Source organism: Chinchilla lanigera, unplaced genomic scaffold (genome assembly GCF_000276665.1).
Source record: "Chinchilla lanigera isolate Chin_1 unplaced genomic scaffold, ChiLan1.0 scaffold00007, whole genome shotgun sequence".
Classification (NCBI taxonomy): Eukaryota; Metazoa; Chordata; class Mammalia; order Rodentia; family Chinchillidae; genus Chinchilla; species Chinchilla lanigera.
In genome coordinates, this window is record NW_004955408.1 from 32,593,622 (window position 1) to 32,618,297 (window position 24,676).

Sequence of the window (24,676 nt, forward strand, 5' to 3'; positions counted from 1 at the left end):
CGGTCAAAAACTACCATCATGGAACATGTGGGCTCCGACCTTAGATCCCCCAGTCCTTAGCCTCCCTCATCTCTCTCATCTCCTTTTACCGTAATATGTAAAGAGAAAAAAAATAATAAAAATGATACAGAATTTCAAAACAGGATGATAGGAAATTAGCAATGGTTATTATATTGCATAGTTATCTTCAAAGTAGTTGCTCAGATTACCAGATATAGGCATGCAAAATTGATGAAACAATATAAGCACTAATTATTCCTTCCAATGAACAGAAATTGGTAGCACAATTACCTTAGCTATCTTGTGTGTGTGTGTGTGTGTGTGTGTGTGTGTGTGTATCCCCTTCCTTCTTTTCTCCTTTCCCCCATCCCAGTTGTTCTTTCCTTTTGAGCAGTTTCTTATCCTTTCACAATATCTATTTTACCTTTTGGATCTTATTTACTCTTTCAGTTTCTTACACTAGGGAGACAATATGATGTTTACACATGCCAGACTTATTTCTTTTACTTATGAGTATGGTCTCTAGTTGCATCCATTTACCTATAAAAGACTCAAGTTTATCCTTCTTTATAGCTGAGTAGTACTCCATTGTATAAAAATATCACATCTTTTTTATTTTAAAGAGAATAAAAAAAATAACAAAATACCAACAACATAGACAAAACAAAGCAAAGCAAAAACAATAAAAATGATACAGGATTTTAAAACAGAATGATAGGAATTAACAGCGGTTGTTATATTACATGTTGTTATCTTCAACAAAGTTGCTCAGATTACCAGAGGTAAGAATGCAAGATTGATTAAACCATTAAACAGGATAAAAAATAATTTTAAAAAAATTAGAAGCAATACAGACTTTCACTAGAAAAGATGGTAGGAATTCACCAGTGGTTGCTATATTGCATACTGTTGTCTTCAAATTAGTTGTTCAGATTATCAGGTATAACCATGCAAAATTGGTCAAAAAAATTTAAGCATTAATTGTTCTTTCAGTAAACCATTAGACATCAGCAGTACAATTACCCCAGCCATATATATATATATAATTTTCCATTTTTTCTTGTTCTCCTTTCCCTCATCTCAGTTGTTCCTTCCTTTGAGCAATTTTTTTCCATTTCACAATATCTATTGTACATTTTAGGTTTTAGGTTCTTAAACTAGGGAGACAATACAATGTTTAAACTTATGGGTCCAATTTATTTCACTTATGAGTATGGTCTCTAGTTGCATCCATTTACCTATAAAAGCCTCAAGTTTATCGTGCTTTTACAGCTGGGTAATACTTCACTGTATAAAAATACCACATCTTTTTTATCCATTCCTCAGTTGATGGGCACTTGGGTTGTTTCTAAGATTTAGCTATGACAAATTGTGCTGCTATAAACATGGGTGCACATATAGTGCTGTGAAAAATACATCTTTTTTATTCATTCCTTGGTTGATGGGCATTGGGTATTTCTCCTCTACAGTCAAATGCCAGCAAGAACAGGGCCTAGCAAGTAGAGTAAGTGGTCCAAGGACACACTGTCCTTCATTTTACAGATGAGTTACCAGAACGGGCAAAGGAAGCCCCGTGGGTCACAGCCATGAACAAGGCCTCCTTCTGTTCTGGGCCAATACAGGATGGACACATGTGAAGGAGACAGGTGTTCAGCAACTCTGGGAGCCTGGAGCAATCTTTGAGCTCCAACTCTGGTGATTGCCTACTCTGGAATGCACCCACAGAGTGTAGCCCTCTCTCCCAGGATTTGAACATGGCACAGCTCAGCAAACAACCTCAGTGGCAGGGGACCTCCGCCTCTTCTCAAGGGTCTGTTACTTAACCCCTAATGATGCTGTGAAATAGGTGAAGTAACATGTCATCTACCTCCACGAAGTGTGGAAACTAGAATTACAGGGCTCACCCAGGGCCTGGCACACAACAAATGCATATGAAACACTAGCTGCCATGATTAATGAGACAACTGCAGCCTGAACTCTCTTCTCAAGTTGGTTCTCAAACTTGAAGGTGAGTCAGAAGAGCTGGTGCATTTCATCTCACTCACAACACATCCTCAGATAAACAGGTTCACCTGCCTCCTCTGTCCAAGGGAGGACACAAATTCCTGACTGTTGCCCAGAGGGCTATGGTGGAGTTGAGCCTTCCACTTCCCACTCACCTGCAAGGTGAGGGCAGAAAAGAAGCTAGGGCAGAGGCTTGCCCAGGGAAGGGAGAGGAGAAAGAGCCGGGGAGGGCACTGCCCACTAGGCCTACCTGCATGCTTCCTTCCTTCTTCTGTAAGTAGCTCCGAGTGCCAACCAAGGGCTGAGCAAGCCCAGCAGCCTGTGCCTTCTGAAAGCCAACATTTACTCCCTGGATATGGTGAGGCTTTGGCCAAGAGGCTCCCACTCATCCCTTGAATCTATCCAGTGCGAAGATGAGCCTGAGCTCTCTATGCTTTCAACCTGTCTCCTGGAACAGGACAGAACCACTGATGTCCTGGAGGGGCTGGGAGGCCTGTCAAGCAGAGGGAGGTCCAGCTTTCTGAGCAGGAGGCTTTGAGAAGTCAACCGAGACAAGCACTCAGACCTACTTCACAAGAGACTCGCATTCCACTTGGTGCCCAGTACAGCCAGTCACCTCTACCTTCCCCCACCAGCCCACCTCCAGAGATTGCCCCACCACCCCGTCCTCTCTAAGCCTCACTGAAGAAAGTCTCTGTGGGCCTGGCACTCTGCTGGAGCCAGGCGACAGAGCCCAAAGGAACCCAAACCCTGTCCGGCAGATCTTAAAGAGGAAAAACATTAGATCAGAAGACACCAGAATAAGTCTGTCCTTTTCTTGTTTGTCACACAGTGGAGAGGCTGAGCTATACAAATGAAATATTGAGAAACATTTTCAGAGTTTAGCTTTTATTAAAATTAAACATTAAATATGGGAAACTAGAACATGATTTTTGTTAATACATTTGAGGAGATGTTTCTTCAGCTATCACTGTAACTGATCAAGCATGTGACAAGTGTTCTTTTACAAGATATACATCCCCAGCTCCCATGCAGAAAACACTAGATCCAGACCTTCCCTAGGCAATACATTGCACAGGGTGTCAATGATCCAGTTTGACTGCTTGTGACAAGCACGGGGACAGAGCACCCACACAGACATACACATTCAGTGTCTTGAGTTTTGTTTCAAAGAAAGTATTTTACATGTACAAATTAAACAAGAAGTCCAATAAGGGTCTTTTATTGCCACTAAAAAGGGAGAAAATAATTTACAATTTATAACCAAAGGCAAGGACATAGCACAGGGGAATTTGTTTCTGCAAATGTCACAGTTCCACGCATTCCTGCCATGGCTGATGCTGTATCCATGAGTTGCTGAGTCCCATGACAAAGACTGCACAAGGGCTATGAGGCTGTGATTGCCGACCATGGAAGAAGCCTCTTCCATTCCCATTCGGAAGAGCTGCCAGCTTTCCTGCTTGGTCAGTAGAAAAACACACTGAACGTGAGAGGCTTAGGACTCTAAATAGTGCAAACATTTAAAAAAAAAAAAATACATTCCAACCTCCTTGCTTCTGCAGGCAAACAGAGCCTTAAAAGCTGGAATATGAGTTTGCTCAGCTTCCCAACTTAACCCAAGTAGGAGCAAATAGGGAGCATGGAGGCAATTCAAATGGCACCTGTCCCACCAATAAGAATAAAGATTTGTTTTAGAAACATGAAGCTTATGGCAGATAAATACACAGAACAGACCCCAGAACAGAGACGCCTCAAGAGCAAGTCGGAGGTATTGTGCGAGCATCTCCAAAGCACAAGCCTAATATGTCCTTCACAGGGACTGGGACTGGCCCTTTTCCTAAAGTACACCAATGGATGCTCCCAAAAGAGACATCATCTGGCAGCAAAGGCCTTGGGAGTGGAAGTTGCAGAAGATCAAAATGATAGAAGAGAATGAGGAATGGCCTACCGAGTCCAGGAACCAGGGAATATAGGCCAGACAGTAAGCCCTTCTCTGGGGCTGCTCCACACTGCAGTGTGCCAGGCTCAATGCCAGACAGTAAGAGCCACCAGGGGACAGTGGCTAACCGTCCGCCCTCAGAAAGCAAACTCCATATAATTAACAAACGGAGAGACAAGTGATATAGACAAATGAACAAACAAGCTATACAGATGAGTAGAGGCTGAGTCTAGTTTAACATGAATCCCTAGCAATTCAAGACACACCAGCGATGTGCTTTTCAATTCAGCAGTCTCTCTTGAATACAGTATGAAACAGAAGACTCATCTACCTGGAGCTTCTGAAATATTTGGGTTTTTTGGCGGGGAGAGGGACAAAGGAATGCTAGCTACAGGCACAGACTGTGTGTGAGAGTGAATGACATATACAACATAACATTTCATTACCGTGGACAATAAAAAGCGATTCATATATTTTGAAAAAAATTACCTTATAAAAATATCTACATTAAAATTTTAGCCTGAAAGCTATAGCTTCAGTTTTATAAAAAGGCAATCTTTGAAAGGACCTGGCTCAGAAATATACAAACATTAGACAACAAATATCAAAGTAAGACAGCTCAAAAAGCATCTTAGGGGATATTGCAACTGGCTTGTCATGAAATAGAATTAAGGATTCTTATTGCATAGCAGAAAATGAGGTCACTTCATTTGCATAATACTGCAACATTTTAGATGAAGAGATGCCACTAGGTACTTATGAGAAATAAGTTTGGAATTCAGAAGACGACTTCTGTGTTGTCCAAATCAGTATCCAAGTGGCGTCGAAACTGCTTCTAACCTTGGGCCTCAATTCCATTTCACCAGCACAATCAGATTTCAGATATGCCACTGGCAAAGCTGAATTCACAAGCAGGCGTGGCCACCCTAATAGGGGCAGAGAAGGGAGGCCTCACTACCGTGCGACCAGCACAGACTTGAAAGTCGAATGTATCTACTGTGGCCAGAGAGTCGCACCCGAGGGTGAAGCAACAGTAACTTTGGGGTGGGATCTGTGCACAGCTAGAGCAGACTGACTTCTGTGATGACATACCAGTATTCTGGTCCCCGTGAGAATGGCTGCATGAAGGTGAAATGACACAGCCCCTGCAGCACCACCAGCAGAGGCAACGCCTCTTAGGAAGGGAGATGCAAGGTGGGACCAATAGCAAAAACTCCAAAGCGGAAAACGTGGCTGGCAAGCTTCCAAGGGATCTTTTCTGGGACAGTGACACAGGAATCTAGCTTTCCCCACCTAAGCAGAAAAGCCTGGCTTCTCCATAGTGGGGAAAGGGATGAGGAACTTACCTTTCATCCAAAATGGAGAACTTGTGTATCATGCACACACCAGACTCCTCAACCTCATCCTTACCATACGTACTTGCCAACAAGTCTCAAAATTCCTTCAGAGACTGAGGAAGGACATCTGGGCCAAAAATCCTCCAACTCAGAGCCAGGCAGAGCTCTGAAATCTCTGTCATCCCTGAAGCCAGGTGAGATGAGAGCAGCTAATTCGAGCATGACTCAATTGTTCTGGAGACATTTCTTGTGGGTCCACTCAAGCTAGGTATCTTATCCTCTACCAAGATTACTAAGTTCCTAGGTACCTTGGTGCTCTTCAAATGTCTTGCTGAGACAACATGTGCTTAACTTTAGGAAGGGAAGTTTCATTCTCAGGAGAAGTACACAACAGTGCATAACACACAGTAAATACTTGAAGTGGTCAGCCAGCTGGGGAGCTTGCTAGTCTCCTAGGTTTCTGCATGGCAGAGGTAGGGAAAAGAGGGATGCCAATCTCCTGCAGAATCTGCCTAGAACACACAGCGGTGTATCAGAAGTCCAATGTCAGGGTTCACAAAGAGGAGGACCTTGACATCATAGAGGGTTAACCCCACGCTCCAAGATGTGAGACACAAGACTCCCCTCCTCTGCCAGGAAAGCCCAAGATAAGCAATAGCTTAGGAATTGCACATATTGAAGGGTCTTTTTTAAAATGCCAATGACCTAATGCTTTCTCAAATCCCCTCTCCAGATGCTTGACTTCCTATCGTTGGTAATATTCTATCAAACTCCTCTTTTAAAATCCAAGTATTCTTGAAAAATACCTGAAATCCAGGGCCCATTGCCATCTTCTCCCCAAAAGTGCAAGCAAAGGGAAGGGATGTCTGCAGTTTGGGGAGGGGTACATACCTTGAAATAGGGGGAAAGCACAAGAGGACGATAAGGGCATAAGACAGATTTGACTATCATCACAAAGTGCCGAGGGCTGGCCTCAGCCGATATAGTCCCTCTAAGTCATTCGTGTCCAAATGAATCATACGCGACCCCATGGACAAACCTGTCTCTGGGTTGGTGGAAGGGTGACCTTTTCACTTATCCTCCCAGTCAGAACACTTGCAAGTAAAACGGGGTGCTACGATAATTGGGCCTGGATAATAAGTACAAATGGGGGCTGTCGTGTCGTGGGAAAACCCAGAAGCGGTATTGCTCCCTAAGACCACTGGGAGCAGGGACTGTATCCTTACCACCTTGATTTTTTCTTTTCTTCTTGTACATTTTTCTCTCCAGTGTATTACCTGGGGCTACTCTGAAGCTTTCATTTTTTTTCCTGCTCAACAAACAAAATCTTCCAAACCTGGAATCCATGACATCAAAAGACAGAGACACAGATAGAAGACAGGGTGGTTCCCATCTGTTTCCAGAGCACAGCCTTGGAAAGGCAGCTAAGAACACCATGGGAACCTGTCTTCTCCCTGGTCCAGTATGCAGAGGAGAGAGCACAGCTTCAAGCAAGCCCCAGCTCCTCTGCAAGCAGAGGTACAGTAGTCAGGTCATGTTTGCGGGCATGGTCACAGAACTGCCCTCTCGCGGGTTACTTCCAGACAATTCCAACCTGTTCAACTGGATCTCCAGGAGACAGCAGCTTTAATCATCTCAGGGTCCCCATGAGACAAATCCAGAAGAAAGGTTCCCGTTATTTGATTTTCAGCATGGTGAAAGGATCAGTAGTAAAGAAATCCAGTAGATTACCATACCTCCCCACCCCACAACTGAGTGAAAATACCATGTTTTATACACAAACGCACACATGCACACTGCTCACATGTGCACATGGGTTCTATGCTCTCTGTTGTCCCTATATAAATACCAAAAAAAAGGAAGAAAAAGCCCGGAGGTGCTGCTGCGGCTGTCAGGAACGTTGCTGTTCAGGGCTGAGGCCAAAGCACCTTAGGGAAGCAGGAAGTGGGTCCATACTGTGAGGGACAATGCCAGTCTGCCAAGCCAGAGGAGAGTGGTTCTCACACTACCACGGACCCTCCTAGTGAGTTGCATCCAGTTGCTAGGATCCTGCTGCTCCAAGTCACAGGTAGCACCCACATCATCCTCCATCTCCTGGCAGTGGGAATTTGGGTCACAAGGACTTGTGAATCACAGCAACACCTAACGTGAAAGGGAAACAAAGTTGTCATCATAGCTTCTCCACTGCTATTCAGAGTCCCACTAAGTCATCCTATATGCCAGCCAAGGGAAATAGGTAAGATTTTTAGCCAAATATTGAAGTACTGTGATTTTGGGTTGCTAGCAGCTGGCTATTTCCCACTCTAACAGTCAGGTCTTAGCATTTGAAACCATGACATTTGAAACCATGAGCACCGTCCCTCCAACACCCCTGGCACTGTCACACAGATCTTCTAGTGCTGTGATGTCTCCTTCCAAACCCTAGCATTCTGCTTAACAGTGCCCAGCACTCCTACTGGACACCCAGAGGGGCTACACAGCTCTAAATATGCATCTCTTTAGGAATAGAAACAGGTGATTTATATCTGCTTTTATTTCTTTGTATATTACTTATGTCCCAATAAATGCAAGAAGATTGTAAAGATTGAATAATACCAAAATAAGAAAATCAAAAGGATATGTAATAAATTCAAAAGGCAGCTCAAATGAAGGGCAGGCACACAGTCAAAAAAAAATGCTCAGATTGTGGAGGTGGGGCTACTTGCCCCCTGCTGAAAAGACGTCACACAAAGAGCATGGACTCTCATTCAATTCAAAGTTACCTGGTCTATGACATTTCTAGGAATACCTTTCGAGGGGAGTGGGATTAACCTAATTAGTAAAAATCATTTCTACTGAAAGTCCATCTAAAATATAGAAGATGTGATCTTTGAGAACCCCAACTTTTATTCTTGAATGACAGCTGGATAAACTGGCAACAGCCAGTCTGTTGAAACTTCAAGATAGTATAAAAATGTTTCCAGGGTATAACCAGCACATTCGTTCACTTCAGTTCTATTTGCAGACGGATTTTGGCTTCCACTGGTGCACTGCTTGACTCACTCATCCATCCTTTGCCAACCTGGATTGGGAGGTACTGATACAATGGGTCAAGTTCTTAAAATTTTATTTTAAAAGAATAGATGATGCTGGAATTCTGGAACTGAGGACCTTTAGGATTCCAAAAAATCCACAGATTAACCTAAAGGTAAATTAAGACCTCAGTTTTTATTTTTTCCAACTTTCCTGTCTATATCTGCTTTTAGAAAACAGTGGAATAAAGTGGAAAGAATAGTGGACTGATTTCACAGAAGCAAGAAAAACAATCTCCATCCAAGCTTTGCTACCAGTCAACCTACACTGTGGCCTTTCGGCAAATCTACTCACCTCTTTAGACACAGTTCCCACACCATTTAATGCCGTTGAACCTTGAACTGCAGGAACTTTTCAGATAAGCACTCTAAACCTATGCATATGTGTTTTAGCAAAACAGAACCATATTTAGCACCTAACTTTGTGAATCCATGCATGACCCCAAGTCAAACTATAATGGACTGAGGCTCTGTGGAAGATGCTGTGGGTTGAGTCAGCCAACATCCTTTCTACTTCTTGTCCTTTACAACAGGTACCAGCTGGTTACAAACTCAGCTTCCCAGACTGTCTTGTAGCTAGAAGTGCCACGTGGCCCAGTCCTGGTGAATGAGACTATAAATGTGAGTCTGCAAGAGCTATAATGTTGAGTGTCCCTGCCCTGCCTGAAATGTTCATGCAAGGCCCAAGAGGCAGTGGTAGCTACTAGGAAAGATGGTAGGAGAGCAGAGAGGTCTGGTTCTTCAGTGACAGTATGGGCCACCAGGTCAACCATGGACTTTTTTCTGTCTAAGACAAATACACCCCCTTCCTTATTTAAACAAATATTAGTCAGGTTTTCTGGTACCTACTGCTGAACAAAATACTAACTTGAAAGATGCCTACAGGTAAGATGGTTATTGGAGTCTTATTTTAACAAACTCCCACTACTATAAGAAAAAGTCTGAAGATGAGATTAAGAGAATATTACTGACTAGGCATGGTGGTGTATACCTGTACTTCCAACACTCAGGAAGCTGAAGCATGAGGATTGCTACAAGTTCCAGGCCACCTAGGCTACATAGTGAATTCAGACCAGCCTGAACTACATAGTGAGACCCTGTCTCAAAAAAGAAAGACCAAGATATCTTATTGGAGAGATCCTGCTAAGATTCATTTCCTATTAATTCCTAGAGAAGAGTCTAGATTTAGATACCTGTAGCAGGCAGAACATGAGTCCAAGCCAAGAGCTACTGCTTGACTTTGATGCATCTTACCTGTGCCTCAGACACCTCTTTCACCAGGTACATTTTTAAAAACCAGGTTTGCTTTCTTAATATAAGCCTTCTTCTGGTTATAAAAGTAATACACTCTCACTTTGGAAAATGCGGAACACAAAGGAAAAGATCTTTAATCCTTTCACCAAAGAAAACCGCCATTATCTTCCTGGAATATCTCCTAGCTTCTAATAGCCATCACAACCTTTTACTGAGGGTCTCACACAAGAAGACCTTGTGCTTAGTGGTTCCCACATTACCACATTTCATTCTCACAATCGCCCTCAGAGGCTCAGTCTAATTTTTATTCCCATTCTACAAGTGAGATAACAGAGGTTCAGTCAGATTGAATACCTGTCTCAGAGATCTAGGGCTAGGGCAGAATTTGGATTCAAATTCAGATCTGACTCCAATATCCATTTTCAGAAGCTACAGCTATCCACTGCCCTCCCCAGAGAGGACCATAGGACTGAGCACACAACACATACAACTGTGCAACCTCCTTTTGCTTAAAAGTCTATCACAAACATTTTCACAAGACATTAAGAATACATCTACTGTAAGACATTCCATAGATTCACTATTTGTCTAATGTCAAACATTATGTGGCTCTCAGTTGTTTGTTATTGTAACTAATACTCCAGTAAATAACTTTCTCTCTACATTTTTGTATTTCAGAGCAAATCCCTAGATTTTAAGATAATAGACACAAATTTTACATATAAAATTGCATGTTTGTTTGTCCCCTTCTCACTTACTTTTAAGTGGATAGAAAATAAAAAAAGAAAGCAAGATGAAGTATTCAGCACATATATGAAATTCTAATGAGCCACACCAAAGCCCTCCCCTCTCATTAAGACCTAGGTGGAACCAGGGCCCAGATCCTTCCTATGCCTCACAGTCTTATCCTAGGAAATGCCCTGATCTTCCCTCTGCAGCTGCAAAAGGAAAGTATTCATGCTGATTTTCCTAATTAGCCATGAAGAGAATAGCTCTGGGAACCAAACTGCTGCTAAAATGTTTCATACTTAGCAAAGGAAAACGTGACAAGTTGGGGAAAACTCCTAAAGGAGGACAAAAGCGAGAGAAGTGCACTGCAGTGACACCTTTGTGCTGAAACAATATGATATAAAGCCCTTTTAGCCTGCCCCACACTTCTGTGCCCTGAAATCCAAATGAGTTGGGATGACCGGCCTTTCTAATGCAAAATGGGAATAAGAATACTCCTGCAATCAAGGTATGAATTACATGAGATAATAATTTTTAAATACTTAGGATAATGCCTGGTATGTTGTACATACTCGTTAGATAGATGTCTGGTCTAACTATTCCAGGTATAAGGAGCTGGGTTACATGATGCATATACATTATCATGTCATTCTATGGACCTCTGACCTCAACAATATCAGCTCAGCTGCTGCCTCTACCCCTTACCTCACCAAATCCTGCACAAGACTCCCTGAAAAAAAACCTTCACACCAGTTTTCCATTACACCGCCTAGCCTCTTTCCCCAGTCCTGAGCTGGCCCAGTACAGTGGCTTAGAAGTTATACCTCATTTGGATTTCTGACTTTGCCATGTATTAGCTGTGTCCTTGGCAAGTTAAACTCTCAAAAGCTCAGTCTGACCAGCTGTAAAAGAGAAGGACCTAGCCCTATGTAGCTGAGGGTTGTTGAGAAGATGAGAGTGAATATATACACTGCCCCTAACACACTGTCCCACAGCACAGAGGAGGAGCATTCATCAAAGGGCACGGGTGACTGTGACCCACTCTCAAAGCGCAGGGGAGCCCATCTCCTCCAGCAGGAGGTCCCAGACTCCATCATTTTCACTGGTCTCTTCTGTCCTAAAGCTGTACAGTGCATTCCACTTACAGCAGTGTATGCATTATCTTGTATGTCCCCTGCTCTTTCCAACCCAACTTCTGAGAAGCAAAAACCATTCTTTACACCGCTTAGGAACCTGGCACATAAAAAATTAGGAATGACCGTAAAACTCTAGCTCTCTGTAGCAGTTCAGATCAGTTGGAAATGGCTCCCTGGAAAACTCAGAATTGGGATGCTATATTCAGATTCGCAGGGGAAAGAAGTGATTATTAGCATCTGTCACGGACAGAGTGAAGGAGTGGCCCCAGGGTCCCAGGTCCACCAAACTCGCACCCCTTCCCCACCACCCCGCCCCTAGGGTGGTGGCCTCCGGAGTGGGCGGGGCTGCAACACACTGACCTGCGTAGCTCCGCCCCGTGCTCATGTTGGTTGGCAGCATCGTCCATTTGTCAGTAACAGGATTGTAGTACTCCACCGAAGCCAGGTTGCAGGATCCGTCGTCCCCTCCGACCACGTACAGGAGCCCGTTCACTGCACAGACCCCTGGGGGTCGAACACAAGCCGCAGGAGCACTCGAGATCAGAACCCCTGGGAGATGAACCCAACTAGCTGGGGGCTCATTTCTTCCCTTTACAGTCGCAGGGGAGATCCGCCTCCACAGATCTGAGTTTGCGCAGTGGGGGAACACGCTGCCAACACCCTCTGGGCTCTGAGAATCTCCTTTTCCAACAGGGTGATTTCTCTCACCAGGGAACTGTCACTACTACATGGTCATATAGAGATGCTTGCTCTGCCACATCCGACTGTGGGTACAGACGCTGGATCACTCTATGAGAAGCTGCCCACAGCACACAGACCTCCCACACCCAGCCTGAGCTAGGGAATGAGATTCAGGCGTTCATGGACACAACTAATTCTTTGCTGGTCGTTTTTTCCCTGCCAAGCCCTGCTGTACAACTATCCTGTGGTGGTGATGGCTGTGTCTACAAGCCCTAGAAAAAACGAGGAATCTAAATTCACGTGGGGTGGACACTCCTTCCCCTCCTCATCTCAGAGTGAGCTGGTTTGAAGGCAAGATCTCATGAAGTTAGTATAGAAGAGTAGGGGTATGTAGTCATCAAGACTTTAAAAGGCCACAGTCCAATAAACTGTGTTTTTGCAAAATGAGAGTAAGGGATTGGTGGTACTCTAAAAAGTAATGATCAGATACTCTCAAATATTGGTGAGAGGCTAAGGTGGGCCACCTTCCTGGATGCTGTCTAAAGCACAGGTGCGCCCTATAACTCAAAATCCCACTTCGACATTTTATTCTAAAGAAATGACTTCAATGTGTGTACTGATTCTGGCTGTTTAAATTATGATATAGGCATTAAAATATCATGTAAATTACTGTGGTAATAAGATGATAAAAGACGGTAAAATGAGTTTGAAAAAGCAGATTATAGAGCTGGTAATCAATGTGATTCCATTTTTCTTATCAGTGGAACTATCTGTGTGTGAATGTGTGTATGTACTCACATTTACATCTAAACTGAATTCTCAGACTCTGGACAGATTAGCTGTAATTCCTTGCTCATGTGGTTTAAGGCCAAAGGCCAAGTTATATCACAACAGGCTTAAGCAATGAGTAAATCAATACATTCCCCCTCTGTTTATACCTCCAACAGACCAGCCACAAATGGGCTTAACAAAAAGAAAATAGGAGACTAAAGGAAATAAACTGCCTGAAAGTCACCTGTTTGCATTCCAGTCTGGGAAGGTAGGCTAAGGTAACACCTCCCAGAGCAAAGACGCATAAAATATACAACATGGGATGCGGCCCAAAGGGCGATGTTCTAAAAAAGAATAACTTATTAGGGGTGTCAGGCTCTGGGAAATATAAACATACTCCAGGGCAAACCACTTCTACAGAAAGAGGGGAAATTGAGAAAGGGAAGGAAAAGAGAGACGGGAAGGACAAAGAAGGGAATAAAGGAAGTGCTTCCACTGGGGAATCAGTCATGGGTCAGACTCTCCTTGCAAGGACGGAGGCTGGATTTAGGTGAAAGTGAGAGGTTCTCCTGGCCAGGCACTGGCAAAGAAGACATAGAATCAAGTGACATTGTCTGGGCCATAGCCACAAAATCCCACTTCTGACATTTTATTCTTTGCTACCAGCAAAGCCACTGGGGTGGGGGTGGGGGTGGAGACCAGTAGCAACCAGAGTGCTTTTCTGTGTTTGTGCCCAACTGTAGGCAGTAAGTCATTACACTTCGCTGGAGATAGGGGACCCCTCTGCACCTCTTTGGGGATCTTGTGGCAAGCTTTGTGGGTCTCAAGCTCTCTTGTCCCTAAACCAGAGCCTACCCAGCAAACGGATGCTCCCTGTTTGGAATCCAAGCTAGGCTCCAGACCCAACAGTTTCTCCTCTCTTCCTTTCACTTAGGGCTACTGTCTACATTCCAGGAGAAAAGATCCACGACCCCCAAAGGGAGAAAGGAGAGAGCAGTAGTATTACCTGCATTGCGCCGGCACATGTTCATGTCTGCCACCTGCTTCCAGGTGTTTGTTCCAGGGTCATAAACCTCCACACTCTTCCTCACCAAGGGCCCATCATGCCCACCTGTGGCGTACAGCTGTCCACTAAGCACCCCAACCCCTGAAAGACAGAGCACAGAGTCCCAGCCTCAAGCCAGCTATAGAAACCAGGAGGCCTGGTATTGTCCTGGACAACCATTACCAGCAGGGTGACTTGGGGAGTTCAGTTTTGCCTCCCTGGACCTCAGTGTCCTCATCTGTAAAACAAATATAATATCCTGCCAGGCTCTTTCACAGTAATAACGGGAGTATGATAAATGACAGAAAAAGAAAGACTGAAAGAAATACACCAGAACATTACAGGTGGTTATTTCTGGGCTATAATTATATGTGTTTCCTTTTTGTCTGTCATATTACCTCATCTTCCCACAGTATTGAACTACTTAGGCTTAGATTGGTTGAATAAAGAGTTAAAAATTGGAAGTAGCCACACAGCAGGTGCACTGAGCTCATTATTAGGTAGCACTGTAGTCTTGTAGGCAGAAGCTATTCTTCATACCCACTTCTCTCCAGCTGGGGGCAAAGGCCTTAGTTACATCATTCACGGTATTGATCAGCCTAAGCAGAATGCCGGAATGGCATCGCTTACAAGTTTTAGGTAAACTAAAGACAAGTGGAGGAGATAAAAGCCATAAAGGAGGATGATAACACTCAGAAAGAGCAAATGCTCTGCCAGCTGGGACGCTTGTGTCCTGCCTCCTGGACTGCCCTGCTGGGTGCCCTTTCCCTTTCTGAGCTACAGTTTTTTCACTCATACAGGGAGGGAGTTGGCATGGATCAGTTGTTCCCACGGACTAATCTCCTCCGTGACAGGCTGCATCTGTCAGCTGTGAACTCCCTGAAAGACAGGTTCCAGGGCCTCACTCCCAGACACTGGTTAGCAGCCTGAAAAAGTTCCTTAGGAAATGGGGATGTGCAGCCTGGTTTCAGGTCCAAGGAGCGGATTTGCAGAACATAAACTTCATATGGACAGTTATGTCTATGTCCTTGTCTATTTCCCTGTGCTTGGAGGTTGTAGGTTCTCAGCAGATACTTTATAAATGACAAAATATATAAAATCCCTTCCAGCAATTTTGCTAGAAATTATTTGTTCCTAGCAGTTGCCCTGAGCTAACAGCAGATGGTGCTGTCATATCAACAATGACTAGGGAGACGGTGTGGATTTACCAAGTAGCTTCCAAAACTGCCTCACCTTGCCTTCCCCAGGCTGCACGGGAACTCGCACCCCTGCAATCCTGAGATGGACATTTTCTCCCTCACCGTCATGGATGTTGCCCACACCCAGCTGACAAAGCCAGACACTCTGGGGCACCATTACCCTAGAAACTGCGCCACTTCCTTCAGCAGCCCGATGGATAAACATCATTGAAGATGTTCTGGGCACCTAGAGCCACAGGGGCTCTGGGTACCTCAAGGGGGCTCAGGCAGACATAAGACAGGGCCTTTGGTCCCTGGGTATTTAGCTATCAAAAGATAAATAAATAAAATAAAGTAAAATACCCACCACAACTAGTACGCGGGCTCCCACTCTAGAAGTGAGACTTCCTTAAATTGTAGTGTGTAAAGTACTGTAGAAAGGTAGACCAGGAAGCCTGAGGCCAGGGCTCTAACCGTAGCCTGAGGAAAGAGCTCATTCCCTAAGTAACGTTCATTATACCTCCCAGGGACAGAGAAGTAGAGATTACATAATCCAGGGTCCCCCTCCCCTGAGCTTAGGTGAGAGGCAGGAATCAGGCTGAGTGGTATCTATCCAGCAACAACCTTTAAACAGGTTGCAGAGACAGAGCAGCTGTGGTGTCCAAAGGCGGCACCACCTGCACAGGTGCACCTGGATGTTCAAAGGCAGCTGGGAAGTCCTGGTTCGCACTTCTGCTGGGGAGAAACAGCCGCAGAGCTCATGAGCACAGCCCAGTCCCACGGAGCTGGTCCGGTCTGCCTAGACCATGTGTACCTGCTCTCGTGCCTCAAGCTAAAATCGGGAATTTTTAGGAAGTGCAAACAAGACTCTACTAACATTAGAAACTAAAGTTAAGGGAGTTTTATGAAAGGACAGAATCATGGGATTTCTGAGTTGAACTGACCCTTTTGGAACATTTGCTGCTGCAACCCACTTATATCGCATCTGAGTGTCTCAAGGCCAGAAATGAGGAAGGGACATGCCGAGGTTACACAGAAAGTTAGAGCAGGAAAATGCTCAAGGGTAAAGGACAACTGGGATGTGGGAAAAGAGAAGGAAAAGAAGGAGAAATTATGTACGTATATATATACAGGATAGTTAACATAGTTGAACTACTGTCTTCTATTTCTTTGCTGAAAGAAACAGTTACTGATTCCTTGATTGACCAATATTGCATGTCTCTATTTGTTTTCCTTGATATCTTCACTCTGAAGATATCAGTATGTAATACAACAAGCATTGTTAATTTCCTACCACTTTGTTTGTAACTCTGTATTGTTTGTATTGTTCTTTTGCTATTCTGTAAATGGTTGTCTGTTTGGTGTTTTCCTTCTTTTATTTTTAAAATAAAAAAAAATTTAAATTTAAATTTAAAAAAAAAAAAAGAAAGAAAGTTAGAGCAGTCACAGTAGTGAAGGACAGGCTTCCTGATTTCTTGGCATTTGCTCCACATTCAGGAAGGACCAACCTGTCAAGATCCACACAGACAAGCTTCCTAAAACACAGCATTCCAAGCAGAGATGATTCTTACATGGAATCACACGGATTTTTCTTTTGTAACCAGCAGACACACAAAACTTCTTGAAAAATATTAACACAGCATAATTAAGGAGTTCTGAGAAGTGGTCATGTGTTTGGTACTACAAAATGTGATCACAAATCAATATCCAAAAATGCAAAGGAGAGAGAAATAACAACTGAGAATATCCTCAGTTGTGGGTTCCCTTCCTAGAAGCCACATGGCGTAGCAACCACATCCAGGGCCTCCTCCTGCACTCTCAGACCCTTTCCTTGGGCCTCTAGGATGATGGGGAGACAACAGAGAAATAGGGCCTATTACTGCAGCTCTTGAGAAATCCCAAAACACTACTGAACTGCTGGTCTTCCCACTAGAATCCTAAGTGGAAAACCACTGAGAGACCACTCTTTCCATGTTGAAGAGGGGGTAAGGTAGGTGGGGTGAGCATAGGTTTATTTCTAAATATGAACACTAGTAGACTGACTTTCAACCCCTAAGATAAGAACTTCAGAAGGACAAGTTGGACTACATCACCTCAAGCTGAGGACAGCCATGCTAGTCCTACTACCTCACAAGAATGAGACTCTGATCATTTGGAGATTTAAAAATCTAGTTTAAGCCAGATGAGGTAGTGCATGCGTGTAATCCCAGCACTCCGGAAGCTGAGGTGGGATGATCGCCATGAGTTCGAGGCCAGCCTGGGCTACAAAGTGAGTTCGAGGTCAGCCTGAATTACCTAGTGAGACCCTGTCTCAAAAACAAACCAAAAAATCTAGTTTGGAGAGAGAATCTTCACTCTGCCAGCTACTAATTCTATAACTTTAAACAAATTGTTCAACCGCAGGTAGACTTACTTTCAAAATCTGGTAGGTGTAATTAATATTTGTGCCTATCTTTAAGGAGTATGGTAAAGATTAAATATATCGACATAAAAATGATATATTAGGACAGCACCTAAGTCATAGTAAGCCTTCACTTTCAAGAAACAGAAGGGATGATTATAAAGAGAACGCTGGACTTTCCCTTCTCTAGCAAAGCGGTCCCCTCGGAAAGCTTTATTAGCAAGTGCTATGTCTAGCTGCAAAGGTGCTTGTGAGATTATACACAGTAAAAGGAAAAGTGAGGGAGGTAAAACAAGGCGTAATGTTAAGTTGCTGGACTCCAGCACAGCTGTAAGCCAAACAGACAGCCCTGCGCCCCGGGCAGCTCCCCACACGATACCTGCACCACTGCGGCGGGTGCTCATGTCTGCCACATATATCCACTCGTTGGTCGCTGGGTTGTACTGCTCCACTGTGCTCAGGCACTGGCGGGAAGCCCCATCGTAGCCCCCAACAGCATACAGCTTCCCTGAAACACACAACAGGGCTGAAGCTGGTGCCGGAACATTTGCATGGAACTGGAGTTTGGTTGACGCTCCATCTTCGACACACCGGGGCATCCTTACCTCAGTCAGAGTTCTGGGCCCCCTTTCTCCAGGGGACCACCAACCTATTCCCCAAACTGAGGAAGCATCCTTCACATTCCTGCCTTCTGCCTGCCCTTAAGCCATGAGCTCTGTCAAAGTAATCCTGCATCTTTCTAAATAAGAGCCCCAAATACCCACTGAAAAACTGTGACCTGGTACCCCCAGGGCACAACATATTCTTAGGGGTGAACTAGGTAAAGATGTCTCCAAAGCAAGGCACCAGCACTGGATAGACAGAAACCTAGGTGACCCTCAACTATAACCAGGCAGCCAAATTCCTGGTTAAAGGCTCACAATAGCAATGGGATAAATATGAAAAAAAGTTCTTTGGTGAGAATCCAAATACTATCTTGGCTGTTGTTTCCCACTCCTCCCATAACTCTGGTGGGTAGAATGCGTGAATGGGGTATTCTGTGTATAAGTAGGTTGAAATGTCTAGTACTTTTCTTCAGAGCACCTATGATTGCTGAGCGATGCATAGTTACCCTGAAGTACCATCATCTATTTTAAAATAAAAATAGCAGTAAACTGCTATGTAAGAGAATCATTTGCATCCGGGGTTTAGGGGCAGGGAATGAGGTCAAACAAGGCTGCAGAAAATTGGTACTGCATTTGAGGTGTTTGAGAACAGAGATTCAAACATTTGGGTTTAACATTTAACCTTAGAATATAATGGGACAGTTCCTTCTACAGCAGGCAGGGGGAGAAGCCCTATCACACCTGTAGGTCTCATATCTACAGGGGAACGTGAATTATAACAAGAATCCTATACACTATCTATACACTAAATATACACCATCAAAAGCAAATCCATTTAACAGGATTACTTAATGAAAAGGTTTCTGGATATTATTTGCTTTCCTAATTCCAAAAGCACAACTAGAATGTGAAAATATGTGGTTATTTTTAATTAGAAAGATTCTTAGACTCAAAACTGTGCTCTCCCATCAGAACTACTGATAGTGCAAATGTAAAACTATTTCTTTTATTTCACTGAGCCCAGTTTTATTTTCTGCCTGCAGAGACCTCTCAGGTGACCCTTCTGGAAGAGACATCTCCTCTGCAGTTCTGCCCTCCCCAGTGTCAAAACAAAACCAAAGGTGAGCGTGTTCTCCAGCGCCCAGGCCACCTGCCCCCCTGTGCTGCTCAATGTGACTTCCTCTGAGACACACATTCTGGCTTTGCTGGGAGCTTCTGCTGGAACTCCGATCCTCACTGCCCTTTTCCCTGAGGAGCGATTCCTCCAGAAAGCCAAGAGCAAATTATCCTGAGTTTTTCCATGTGCTTCTGGAGCCATTGCAACTTCAGAGCCACAATAATGAGATGATGAGAGGGAGGAAAGTAAATCAGACTGGGAGAGAGAGCTGGTTGGACCTACCTACATTTCCTCCCTGCATACTCTCACCTAAGCTTTCAACTGAACTCTTCTGCCCCACGGGGACCTACAGCCTAGAGAGCTTCAGATTCGAGAGGGCAAGAGAAACAAACTCCCAGAGCGTCCTCCATATGCACAGAGCATTCTACAAGACAGCACGTCTACACTGAGCACACCCACAAAACCCTTAGTTAGGGAAGTCTTTAAGCCACTACCATGAAGGCACCTCCTCCAGCCTCCGTTATCCACACCAACCCTGCATTGGCTTTAAAAAAAGGCCCACTCAAGGTTTCTCCTTGACTCTATGAGCAAGGATTTGCTATTTTTAATCCCTCCTCTATTGTTTGATATTCCTGGCCAAGGAACAAGGGGGGAAATGGGAAGGTGGTTAGACAAAGCACTTATATTTGGCAGACAAATCAATTTCTGTTCCACCAAAAGGATGAGACTGCAAAATACAATTTATCTGGGTAGGAGGACAAAATCCCTCCACTCGCTGACACGAGATGACTTGTTCAGCATGTTAGAATGATATATCTTGCAATGAAAATGTGAGTACACAAAACCAGTACAGTGAGAGAAAAGAATCTTTCTTTTCATTTCGAACCCAATGTAATGTTACTCTTTGCCTAAAGCACATTTGCACGTGTTCTCATATGTGAAAATGACTGTGAGAATGTCTGTGTACCTGTGCAAATGAACAGATATTCCAGTTAAATCACATTATCAGGACTGGCTAATGAATCACTGTTGTCCTGTGAATGCTGATGTTTTCATTCAAATAATACTCTATGCATTGTACACTGCACTGGCATGTGGCTGTAAAACCCCTACTATGAGCATGTGCCAGTGGTCTGAAGAAGCATGATGCAGTGAAAGAGCACTGGGTTAGGATTTAGAAGACCTGGGATTGAGGACTAGCTGTACGATTTACTCTCGTCGTACACTCTCCAGGACTGTTTCCTCATCTAGAGAAAAATCTGAGTCCTACCTGTTTCTTTAGAAGGGTTTTGGAAAGAAAATGAGAGATAGTTTACTATGCATAGTCTGCTCAGGTCCCAGATCTCACCTGCCTCACCCCATACATCTTTCCTAACCAGAGTAAGACTCAGGGTAGAAGTCTACCCTGTAGAGATGGTCATCAGACCTGGGAGGAGGCAACCACTTCATTCACAGCTCTGCTAATGTTCAATATATGAGCGGGAGGGCAAAATTAATTAAATACAACAATCACCCCCACGATACTATACTCCTGGGTTTTATGCTGATTCTGGGTTCCTCTACTTCCTGTCCCCACGCCCTCACCTGTAGCAGAGCTACTGACAAATAGCAGGATGGCACTTCCCCCTCTAGGTAACACCTACCCTCCCCAACCCACTAAACACTTCATAGCCTTATACCAGTACTCCTTCTCCCTGTTAAACCAGGACCACAGTACCTAACTTAGAGCAGTGTCCTGCAGAATGGAGCCACAGGACAGGAAGCCACAAGGACCAAGTGCGACCCAGCCCCACCACCACCCACCACCGCTCCTTACCCTCTACAACGCCCACACCCACGCTGCTCCGCCGCGTGTTCATTGGGGCCACAAAGAACCACTCGTTGGTCTTGTAGCTGTAGGCTTCCACAGATGCCAGGCCTAGAGACAAGAAACTAGTGAGATTTCCACACTGCCGTACCCCAAGCAGCTGAGTGAGAAATACCTGTAATGAGAAGGGGACGGGAGCACACTTGGGGCTGCAGATCTGAACACATGGTGCAGAGCCACCTCACCTCATCCAGTGGCCTCTAGCAATTCCTGAAACACACCTGTGGAGTCTACCTGAGAGCACCACTAAGACTTGACTCAGAGGGTGGGCTGTACACGGACAAGGGGTGCACTGAACTGCAAATGCAAATCCCTAAACTCCCACCATAAACACTCTGATTCCAAGTACACACCCAAGGCTGCTTCAGCGAACACATATTCAGTGCTTTTTTCCTGGCTTTCTCTACATTTGAATCTGGAAAAGCTGAAAATTTGCCTCCCACAATTTCCTTGCAATGAGGGGTGACCAAGACTATGAGACCTAAGCCAAAATCTGATGGAGGTTCATAAAACAGCCTTCACTTTTCTGATATAGGTACCACAACTTCCCAACTCTTGCTATCTAGAACACCAGTATGTTGGCTGGAGTTATAATAGCCATATCGTGATTATGAGGAAAAGACCAAAAGAATCTTAAAGAACTTAACTCTCCTATCCTTAAGCAATTAGACCAAGTCAGAAACTGCTGACATCTAGTTTTCTTGTTCATGATTAAAATAAAAACCTTCATTTTTATTGCCATGGTTCAGTCAGGCTTTCTACTTACAGCCAATAGCAAGCCCTAAACAGAACAATGCTCTACCTTTTCATTCTCTTTATTCCCAGGACTTTCTCAATAAATACAACCTCCACAGTGGCTAAAGACCATGGATTCAGCAAGGCAAAAAGAAGGCTGAGAAATATCATTAAATTATAAAGACACAAATGAAAATTCAGGGAAGTAAAACGTATTGTCCTTGCCACCCTTGGGGCAAAAGAATACCATTTTACATTTTAGTTTAATAGAGTTATAATCTATAGCGGTATCTACCCAGCAGTAGGAGTAGCAATGAGATCATCTCTCTGAGTCCATGTCCGCCAATCGTTCACACTGGGATTCTGAGAAGTCTGACAGAGCCCAGGAAGGAGGCTCCCTTGAGGTACAGCCTTGAAAGTCCCAGGGACAGCAGAAAAAACAAAGTCACAATGGACAGTTTGGTCCATGGTGTGGCCTGTGCCAGGCCTCTTCCTCCTGATGAGCCTCAGTCTCCCTGTCTGCTCAGTAGAGGGCCAGACAAGAGTCCTCAGGGGCCCCCCAGCTAAGCATGCTGTCTTTCTAAGGCTCATTTCCTAAGTAAACAGGTTGCCAGACACTGGAAAGCAGGAAAGGGTCTCTCCGAGTGTGGGGTCCTTCCCAGAGTCCCCTCACTGGATCATTACAGATCCCAAAAGCTGGGTGAGGAAAGAGAAGGATCTTGAATGCCATACATGCCATGTGCTATTGGGGATGGTGGAACCTGTGGGAGAAGGGAGCTTTGGGAAGGCCCTCAAGTCACTCAGGGGTGTTCTTGCAGGGAATGGTGGGACCCCAGACTCTTCCTCTTCCCTTTGCCTTCTTCCTTATGCAGTGAGCAGGTTTGCTCTGTCCTGCACTCCCACGATGATGTACAACCTTGAAACTGGTCCATAGCAAGGGAGCTAATCAGTCATGGACTGCAGGCTCTAAAACTGCAAGCCAAAATCAACCTTTTCTGTTCATAAGTTCTCTATCTCCACTATTTCATCACAATGACAGAAACCAGCTAATAGTGATAGGTATATTGCTGGGCTACACATAGACACATAGTCACAGAACTGGCTGTGCAAAACAGGCTGTGTGGAGGGTGCATTCTAGACTAGGAGGGGGAGAAATACATCCCAGACCTACCAGTGCTGCCGTCAAAGCCGCCAACCGCGTAGAGCAGATCATTGAGCACTGCTGCACCCAGGGTGCTCCGGCGCTCCTGCATGCTGGCGATGGACGTCCACTGGTCCTTCACACCATCATACACATCCACTGTCCTCACCCGCAGAGAGCCATTAAACCCGCCCACGGCGTACACATGGCCAGCCATGAACACCACACCTGAGGCACAGGAAACCAAGGCCCCAAGGTCAGGTCAGGTGGGTGATTACCTATGCTGATAGACAATAGGGGAGTAACACATGCACTCAAGCTACTCACTTCAAAGGTAACCTCCAACTTTACATATCTTTACATATCTGGAAGTCACTATGGGACTCACTGGCTTTCTTTTCCTATTTGCTTTCCTAATTTTGATTAATTCAAGCAAATACATGAATTAGCTTGAACTTCCAACTACGTAAAAAGTGACTTCAGAAGGGGCAGCCAAAAACTGTGCAGGTGGGGAGGGGAAAGGACTCTGAAACACACAGACATCTGAGGAAAGGAGGAGCGGTGTGTGACTTCCCACATGGAGCACAGACCAGGCGAGGAAAGGCAGCTCCAGAGCTGGAGACAATACTGCTCACCTGCTCTGCATCTCCTGGAGGGAAGCTCAGCAATCTGGTCCCACCGGTCCTCCTCAAAATCATAGCACTCCACGCTGCGGATTGCCTTAGGCGCCTGGCCACCAACCACAATCATGACCTCCAGAAAGACAAGTGGACATTAGCTGGATTGCAACAGCATCTAGATTAATGGGTGAACAATGCCTGGCTTTTCTATAGAGTTATGGTCAGGCTCTTTGGGTCATCTGCTACTTTTCAGAGTGTATGCAGACACTGCCCCTAGTCACCAAAAGAGAGAAATGTTCAAGAAAAGCCTTCCCACAGAAATACAATCATGAAGTCTGTATTACCCAAATGGCCACTCAGGGTGATATGAGTAAATGAAGCCACTTAAGGCATCTTCTCCAATCTCAAGTACCTGCAAGAACTTGGGGGAGATAAATTTTATATCAAAATAGACGCCTGTAGTTTGGAAAAGAGTGCAGAATTTGGATGCATTTTTAATATAAAATTACTGTTCAAAAGTGTCTCTGAATGCCTGGACTGCAGGGGCTCTAATTCACTGCAGTACAGGAAAAAAAAAATTATGATGCAGTGCACTGTGGTGACTATCACAAAATTTATTTAACAGATGATGTTCTGAGAAATAGCGCTAACAGCTCTATGTCCACAAGTAAGGTAGTGGTACCACTGCCAGGCGCCATGTGAGATGTATTGTCACTTGCTTGTCACCACAACTAATGAGGTAGACATTATCATTCACATTAACAGATAAGAAAAGCAATACTCAGAGGACATATGTAAATGGCACAAAGCCACCCAGCTAAGAGTGATAGGACAAACTGAACCCCAAGCCCACCAGACACAAGGGTAATGCTGGCCCTACGTGCTTTTTGCTCTGAAGATAGGGGCCACGGGCCTTATAAACACAGCTCACTGCCTCCTTGCCAAAATGCAAGTCATATTTCACTCATGAGTCATGAAATCAATGGAATGGAAGGCAGCCAGTATACTCTTTTTTTTTTTTTTTTTGGTTTTTTTTTTTTTTTTT

The 24,676-nt window shown here is 44.5% G+C and overlaps 1 protein-coding gene across 6 annotated transcripts in view; it reads right to left on the reverse strand.

Moving 5' to 3' along the window:
• Positions 1-2,875: 2,875 nt before the first annotated feature.
• Positions 2,876-24,676, reverse strand: part of Klhl3 (kelch-like family member 3) — a 123,471-nt gene continuing 101,670 nt past the window's right edge. For all 6 annotated transcript variants that reach the window (XM_005376506.1, XM_005376502.2, XM_013506859.1 and 3 more), the window contains 7 exons: positions 23,647-23,764; positions 23,042-23,239; positions 21,085-21,186; positions 17,926-18,054; positions 13,929-14,069; positions 11,831-11,974; positions 2,876-7,422 (listed from right to left, as the gene is read on the reverse strand). In XM_005376506.1, the coding sequence (XP_005376563.1) occupies positions 7,394-7,422; positions 11,831-11,974; positions 13,929-14,069; positions 17,926-18,054; positions 21,085-21,186; positions 23,042-23,239; positions 23,647-23,764 (861 nt within the window). In that variant the 3' untranslated portion in view covers positions 2,876-7,393. The remainder of the gene's footprint in view (positions 7,423-11,830; positions 11,975-13,928; positions 14,070-17,925; positions 18,055-21,084; positions 21,187-23,041; positions 23,240-23,646; positions 23,765-24,676) is intronic.